Raw genomic sequence first — 8,294 nt, 5'->3', positions numbered from 1 at the left:
ATGGAGGCCCCAAGGGACAAGAGGAGAGGCCCCTCCGCAGTCCCATGGGGACCTTAGAGCTCAGAGCACCCCAGAGAAATCCCTCATCCAGGTCCCAGGCAGTTTGGATCTGCTGGGTTCTCAAATAAATGGGACTTGCCTTCAAGCATCCCACAGTTTTTCTTGCTTGCTTTCTTTCTTTCTTTCTTTCCCCACCCCGCAGGGAGAGTTCTCGAACCTGGAAGAAGTGGGTCAGGAGAGAGAAACGCGTGAGCAGGGAGCTGCTGGTGCAGGTAACCTGGAGGCTGGAGATCTGGAAGGAGGCCAGAAGGAGAGGGGAGGGGGGCATCCCGAGGGGATCCTAGGAGGTGAGGCTATGGCAAGGCTCGGCCCAGGCTGGGGGTCAGAGAGCCCCGTGAGGGTGGGGCAGGCCGGGGCCACTCGGCCAGGTCCCCCAAGACACCCTGCCCTCCCCCTCCCTGTCTGTTCAGCTGGGGTCTGGACACACCCCTGGAGTCCAGAGGTCGGGGCCTTGGTCAGATTTGGAGCCAGGGCTGGGGTGAAGGCAGCGGGGACAGGGCCTGTAGCTGGCACGGGGAGCGGCCTCTCCCAGTGGGTCCTTGAGCCAGTCACTGCCCCTCTGGGGGCCTCCGTCTCCTCCTCTGGGAAGTGGAGGGAAATGATCAGCGGTGCAGGCCTCCCAGCGGGGTGCTACCATCCAAGGGAGGACAGGAACGGGAGGAGATTTGTGCCGGCTCCTCCTCGAGAGGTGAGGGGAGAGCAGTGATGACACGCAGATGACTCTGAGTCCTCAGGAGACTCCTGGAAGCAGGTGACGTTCTCCTCACACTTTTCAGCTGAGGAAAGAGGGCCAGGGAGGCCTGGGCAGGCCCAAGGTCACACAGGACTGAGTCCTGGAGCCAGGACTGGTCTAGAATCAGAGCACCCTGGAGGTGGGAGCAGCAGAGGCAGCAGGGGACTGGAGCCGATGGCCAGGGTCTGAGATCAGGGGCCTTGGGGGACATGCGGAGGGGAGTATGGGCGCACTGACCCTGTCCTCGGCCCCGACAGGAGGCGACCTCCGTGTTAAAGACTGCAGAGAGGGCCCGCCAGGGAGCCCAGGAGAGGCAGCGGCAGCAGGTGAGGGTGACTGTGGGGGAGGGGCCCAGGAGTCAGAGGAGAGGGGGCTCCCCCTCCCAGCTGGAGACCTCCCTCAGGAGAGGGGCCTTCCTCCTCAGGCGAATCTGCTGTGGCTGCCAAGCATGACGGGCCTGCAGTGGCAGTGAGCAGGAGGAGGCCTGGAAGGGCTGGCAGCAGGGCAGATTTGGGGTGGGGAAGGGCAGGGGCCACTGCCCCTGGGAGGGGCCAACAGCCAGCCCTGGGACTTGACTGATGGAGTTTGGTGTTCCTGGACGGAAGCGGGGGAGGGAATTGTGTGTGTTGGGGTGTCCCGACGATCCTAGGCTGCTCTGTGTGGGAGCGTGGGGTGGGCAGCAGGCTGGGCTGAGGGGTTTCAGGGGAAGGTTCATGGGGGCACCTGAGAGCGGGAGCTCATCACCATGCCCATCCCGATGGCGGCACAGGGTGTCGTCCCCTCCCTGGTGACGTTCTTCCGTTCCCTGGAGCTGCTGGACGCTACGATGGAGGATTATGTGGAGGTGAGTGAGCCTGGAGGTGGGTCCGGGGGCTCAGGCTCCTGAGGGTGGGGAGGAGAGAGTCCTGTCCTGAGCCCTGAGCTCTCTGCATTTGGCAAAGGTCCTCTCAGCAGGGCCTCCAGCCTCGTGTGGGAGTTAGGGTGTCAGGCCCATCTCCCCAGTGGGTGATGCAGGCTCTGCATAAGCCACCGTCCAGGTTCCCTGGGCTGCTGAGGCTCAGAGCTGCCTGACTGTGTGGCCGCAGGAGGTGGTGTCTGAGCTGGACTCAGCCTCTCCCTCTGGCCCTGCCAGTGAGGGAAGAGAAGTCGGGCCCCTCCCAGTCAGGAAGCACATCAGAGGCTGAGCTGTCCCTTCCTGCCTGAGGCCTCAGTCTCCCCACGTGTCATCAGAGAGGGTTGGGTCACAAGGTCTGTTGCCTCAGTTGCTCTGCGCCCCCTGCTCTGGAGCCCAGAGACTGGCCCAGGTCCAAGTCCGGGCTCTGGATGGGCCTGCCCACTGGCAGTAGTGCAACATTGCAAGAGGTGTGGACGGGGGCTAGTGCTGGCCCAAGGGGGCTGTTTCTGATGGACTGCGGCTGTCTGCTTTCCAGGGCAATGTGCTCAACTGTCGGAAATGGAATGAGGTAAGCGGCTGCGGCCTCCCGGTGGGGAGGGTGGGGGTTGGAAATCAGAGACCCCCCCGCAGTGGGCAGGACCCCCTCTGGCCCAATCCCCATTTGGATTGGGACATTTATTTGCACAGTTCGATATACAGAGCTAGGGATCCTATGGCATTGGCGGGTGGGGGAAGGGCTGGCATCAAAGACTCCTTCCTGGAGGAGGAGCTATTTTGGGCCAAGTGTGAGAGCAGGCAAGCCCTGACTGGAATCGCAGGGAGGGAGGGTTCCCAAGTGGGCAAAGGCCCCAGACTGGCCCCTTGCCCCCTTCCTCACCCCCTCCACGAGCCCTGCAGGGTCCCCCACTCAGGCCCTGTGGGCATCCTGTGCTTGCTCTGTCCTAGCAATTCAAACTGATGGACGAGATCGAGCTGCTCCAGGAGGCTGCAAATCTGTACACCGTGCAGCCCGACGAGCACTTTGGGGCCTGGTTCCAGGCCGTGGAGCCCCTGAGCAAGGAGGAGAGGTGAGTCGGGTCAGGAGTTGGGGGAGGGCAGGGCAGCCTCTCTCTGCTGACCAGCTCCAGAGCCCATGGCCGTTGCTCCATGGTCAGCCCCTGATCCGATTGCATGGCGACCCCTGGGGCCCTTCGACCCCAGCTGCTGGCAGGCTCCAGGATGCACATGTGATGTGTGGCTCCTGAGAGCTCCCAGCTCCGCTCTGTCCTGTAGCTACAGCCTGTCCTGCCAGCTGGAGCCCCGATACCACTGGGTCAGAAAGATTCGACTCTTCTTCAAAGGCAAGAAGAACCGCTCAGGCCAGAGTGAGTGTCCAGACCGGCAGTGGCTGAAACCATGGGCTCAGGAAACATTCAGGCTGAGCGTGGGCCTGGGGAGGCAGACAGCTGGCCCTGGGTTCCAGCTCCACTGCTGAGCAGTCCCGTCCTGGGCGATTGCACTCACGTTTCTGGGACTGGTTTCCTCCTCTGTGAAGTGGGTGATGCTAAATATCAGCCCCTGTGTCAGGGACAGATGGGGTGCTCTTGGCTGACTGAGCACTGAGCACAGGGCTGGAGCACAGAGCGCAGTGGGGGCCGGGATGGGGTGTGCACTGTGGTTCCAGGGCAGGTCGCTCAGGAAATGCCTCTCTTTCTCCAGACACCAGACCCCCAACCAAGGGCCCAGTGGTGGTGGTCGATGACCCTCCTGAGACCAGCTGAGCTACAGCGGGGACACAGCATTGACACTCAGGGTGCACAGGGCCACCTCCCCTGATTCTGATGAGGAGAACTTTGTGATCCGTTTCTTGGGGTCCCCTGTTGGCCACGAGAGAAGGCACCAACCCCTCTTCCCCCTCCCCCCTTTTGCCCAGCACCTATTTCCCTATTTGGCGGGGCCATATTTTGTTGTCAATGGTAAATGCTCCGTTTGAGTATTATATTAAATTGTTGCTTCTTTCTAATCCTGGGAGTGGAGGTGTGAGTCTTTCGCTCGCAGCACTCATGGAAACCAGATCCAGAAACTCACATTCCTCCTCGAATTTAGAAATCTCCCAGAGTGAGCGGCTCAGTTTATGTGGAGAAGGGAGAAGTGCCAGTCCCCTCCCTGGCTACTGAAGGACTTGCCCAAGTGCCCCTCCCGCCGAGGACAGGATCATTGCAGTGTGGTTCACCCTGTCCAGGAGCAGAGATGGCCCCTCCGACCTCTTGGGACTAAGCGGTTGGAGGCGTTTTCTCAGCCAGAGCCACAACCACTAAGCTGGGTGTGTCTGTCAAAGTAGCACGTGCCTGTCCCTAGCACACGTCCTGCCCAGGACAGTGGCTGCCTTTTGACACTCTGCCGGAAGAGGGAACATTTTCCCGGTTTCTCTTGCACACAGATTAGGACCTTGTTTTCTGATTCAGTCTCCGCAATGGCTTCAGCTCTAAGTGGGGAAAATACCGTCAAAAGCTCAAAACGTGCACATAGAGAGGATGAGGCCAGAGGAAGGTCCTGTGGACATGGACCATGGGCAGGCAGGACTCTTCCTTCTCGGGCCCACTAGGGGCTCCCTGTTCACCTCTGACCTAGACTGGATCCCCCTGGGCTTCTGGTCCCTGACTCCGAATACCATTTCCTGCTTGTTGCCTGTCCAAGGGGAAAGCTGTGGGATGCAGCTTTTAGGGCCTCAGCCAGGTCTCCCTCCATAAACCTAGTGCTCCCAACAATCTGTTCCAGAAAATATAACCAGAGACAACACTTTCCAACTCATCTTATGAGCCCAGCAGTACCCTAAAAGCAAAACTAGGGTTTAAAAGTAGGGAAAACTTGAGAACAGCAAGTCTCAGAAATGAGCAGTTACTGTCTTCTACAAATATTAGAAAACTGAAGCCAACAATGTAAAACAATCATACACCAGGACAAAGAGGAAATTTATTCAGGTATGCAAGGTTGTATCAGCATTCCAAAATCAAATCAATGTGATCCACCCTGTCACAGGCTAAAGGAGAAATTTATACATATCTGTCAGTTGATATGGGGGGGCAAGTCATCAAATAGTACATATTAGAAATGTCAGGTTCTTTTTCTATCAATTGCACCTCATTAAAGCTCTTACAAAAATGAACATAGATTAGAATTTACACTTTCACAAACTTTTAGAAAATGGAACAGAGACCTAAATGTAATGCAAAACAATACAACTTCTAAAAAGATTATGCAACAAACTCTAAGTGGACTCGAATCTGGAATTATGTTATTAAGATACAAACTGAAAATGTAATCTATGAAAAAAAACTGATGTTAGACTTTATTTATTATTTTGGTAAGGAAGGTTGACCCTGAGCTAACATCTGTGCCGATTTTCCTCTATTTGTCCTGTGGGATGCTGTCACGGCATGGCTTGACAAGCTGTGTGTAGGTCTACACCCAGGATCCGAACCTGTGAACCCCAGGCTGCCGAAGTGGAGTGCGTGAACTTCACCACTGTGCCAGCGGGCTGGCCCCAAGTTAGACTTTATTAAATTAAAAACTCCTGCTTTGTGGAAGGCAAAATCGATGAGTCAAAGGACAAATTACAGACTGGCAGACGATATTCGCAAAACAGATATATGATAAAGAAAATATGTCCAAGATATATGTAAAGAATTCTTAAAAGTCAACCACAACAGGGGGCTGGCCCTGTGGCTGAGTGGTTACGTCCGCGCGCTCTGCTGCAGGCATCCCAGTGTTTTGCTGGTTCGAATCCTGGGTGCAGACATGGCACTGCTCATCAAGCCACGCTGAGGCAGTGTCCCACGTGCCACAACTAGAAGAACCCACAATGAGAAATATGCAACTATGTGCTGGGGGGCTTTGGGGAGAAAAAGGAAAAAATAAAATCTTCAAAAAAAAAAAGTCAACCACAACAAAAAAATAAACAACCTTATTGAAAAATGGGCAAAAGACCTGAATATATCCCTCACCAAAGAAGACATACAGATGGCAAACGAGCCTGAGGACAGACAACCACCGCCACAGGTCATTCGGGAATTTCAAATAAAACCTCAATGAGACACTTCTACACACCTATTAGAACTGATAAATGCAGGAAACTGACAATACCAACTGCACGTGAGGATGTGGGGCAAAGCAAACTCTCATTCATTGCGATCTGGAAAGCAAAATGGTACAGCCATAACAGAAGACAGTTTGGCAGTTTCTTACAAAGATGAGCATAGTCTTACCACACAATCCAGCAACTGCATTCTTAGGTATTTACCCAAGTAATTTGGAAATAGGTTTACAAAACACCTGTGGGCTAATATAGATAGTAGCTTTATTTATACTTTCTAAGCACTGGAAATGACCAAGATGTTCTTCAATAGGTGAGTGGAGAAAGAACCGGGGTACGGCTATAAAATGGATTATTATTATTTAGTGATAAAAGGAAACAAAGCATTAAGTCACAAAAAGACATGAATGAATTTTAACGCTTATTTCTAAGTGAAAGAAGCGATCTGAAGAGGCTATTGTAGAACACCAATTTTATGTCATTCTAGAAAAGGCAAATGTATAGAGACAATAAAATGTCAGTAGTAGCACGGTCTTCATGGAAGAGGAAGGAGAGTCGAATGGATAAAGCACAAGGGATTTTTTAGTGCAGTGAAACTCTTCTGCATAATACTGTAAATATGGAAAAAACCTTAGATAGTTATCAAAACTCTGAATTTTATAGCACAGAGAGTGAAACAATGTGTGCAAGCAAAAAGCCACGTATGTGTCCAAGAAAATTCCCAAAGTGAATGAAAACTGTGGAAAAAATCTAACTGTATTACAAATGTATGAAACAGTCTGAATGAAGGGAGTGGGTGAAAAGGTGCAGAAATATGTAATTTGGGAAGTGAGTCGAGTCTGTAAAACTGAAGATGAAAGAAACTGTGCAGACGCACTGTATTGTAGCTGATAAAGTTGTGACCCGGGGGGTATTGTTAACAATGCTGATACTTCTATCCATGTGGACTGAAAATGAGCAGATAAGTAAATGGACAGTGAACAGTGGGCACAAGGTTATTATTTGGAGTAGGAGTTTACAGATAAGCAAGGAGAAGAGGCTAGAATGATCCACGTGGTGATAGAGTTGGAGACATCAGTATGAACTTACTTTAGCTGAACATAGACACAGAAGGCTGTGTATAGATATATTTATAGGTGTTTGAATACACACAGGCTACTACACACAGATATATTTCCCTGCTATGTCCGCTGAAAGAACCTAATGCCCTGACAGCTGCAAACACACCTGGTACCCAGGTCTTAATTCTAATACCACAGTCCAACAAAAGGAAACAGGGTTCCTTGTAGAAATAACCAATTCTAGGATTCGAGAAGGAAATGTAAGAAAATGAGACTAAAGTGTCATTCAACATAAGAAAGTCATGAAATGCTACTCAAAAAAAGCCAAGAATGCTGGGGGGACACCAAAGGGACACATCGACTAACTGAAGGAGCTCTCAATCGCCAAAGCTGGAACAACCTGAGAAACAAAATAAATAAAGTTGTTGGATTATAATCCGGAGAATGTATGAATATCAATACTGTAACAATGTAAATAACTGAATAATAAGGAAATGAAAAGACACAAATCTCCTGTGCGGGAGAATACCAATGATTCACTCGGACATTCTGCTCTAAAGGAGGTCGAGGCTAACTCTCCGCTTCTTAGGCACGGGCTGCACAGACAAAAGTCCCTACAAAGGGCACAGTGTGGACAGAGGGGACAGAGTGACTGTGCAGGGGAGACATCTGACAAACGCTGCCTCAGCCAGGTGACCAACATTAACATCAATGGGGGGAAGTCACAGGGAGAGCATGGACCCTTGAAATGATGAGATGAAAATGGCAATTTACCTCTCTGATCTTCTTGTCCCAAATCCATAATCCCAATCTAATCATGAGAATAAAACAAATTCTGTTGGAGAACATTTTACGAAACACCTCACCATTACTCCCTAAAACTACCAAGTTCTTCAAGAACAAGGAAAGCCCAAGAACCTGTCACAGCCAGGGGAGGCTAGGCAGAAAGGACTAAATGTAGTGTAGGATAGCAGACAGGATGTGTTCATAAGAGCAGAAACTGCGAGCGGAGCTGAGGGAAACTCTCTGTACTATCACAGCAAGTTTTTGTAACTGTACAACTGTTCAAAAAATAAAGTGAATTAAAAATCAGAGTACTAGCGAAATGCAAAATACCTGGAAACCATGAGTTCTGAACATGTCTCCAGACTCCATTATGTGCCCTGCACAAGCACTGTCACTACAGTCACATTCTTCATGAAATAGGATAATGATACCAAATTCATAGTTTCTGGGAGATTTAAATAATGAATATAACATTTCTGGCATTGTTTCTAGTAAAAATTCACTACTTAATGGAAAAATTAATTGGAATTTTGGGATACATTATTTTTCACCCCTCAGAGACCCGCTCCTCTCCTTCCACTCCCAGGGTTCCCGTGCTGTTTCCGTCCCTCAGTCTCTCTCACACTTTGAAAGCAGCAACAGTCTGTTCCTCACATTGACCTGGGTGACTTTTCCACAGAGCAGACC

At 51.1% G+C, this 8,294-nt stretch overlaps 1 protein-coding gene across 1 annotated transcript; it reads left to right on the top strand.

The window, feature by feature from the left end:
* The first annotated feature begins 245 nt into the window (after positions 1 to 245).
* LOC139044146 (ral guanine nucleotide dissociation stimulator-like) lies at positions 246 to 3,688 on the top strand. The gene is made up of 7 exons (XM_070503709.1): positions 246 to 272; positions 1,051 to 1,119; positions 1,563 to 1,637; positions 2,224 to 2,256; positions 2,634 to 2,755; positions 2,961 to 3,052; positions 3,387 to 3,688. Exons 3-7 carry the CDS (start codon positions 1,620 to 1,622, stop codon positions 3,446 to 3,448), a joined length of 327 nt encoding a protein of 108 aa, XP_070359810.1. The 5' UTR covers positions 246 to 272; positions 1,051 to 1,119; positions 1,563 to 1,619; the 3' UTR covers positions 3,449 to 3,688.
* Positions 3,689 to 8,294: the final 4,606 nt, after the last annotated feature.

This window comes from Equus asinus, unplaced genomic scaffold (genome assembly GCF_041296235.1).
Source record: "Equus asinus isolate D_3611 breed Donkey unplaced genomic scaffold, EquAss-T2T_v2 contig_622, whole genome shotgun sequence".
Classification (NCBI taxonomy): Eukaryota; Metazoa; Chordata; class Mammalia; order Perissodactyla; family Equidae; genus Equus; species Equus asinus.
This window is presented reverse-complemented; position numbering and strand designations above follow the sequence as displayed.

Bases quoted from the DNA above. Each gene is read 5' to 3' on its own strand.
- LOC139044146 (XM_070503709.1), top strand. The intron at 2,257-2,633 runs GTAAGCGGCTGC...GCTCTGTCCTAG, and splicing joins ACTGTCGGAAATGGAATGAG to CAATTCAAACTGATGGACGA. The intron at 3,053-3,386 runs GTGAGTGTCCAG...CTCTTTCTCCAG, and splicing joins GAAGAACCGCTCAGGCCAGA to ACACCAGACCCCCAACCAAG.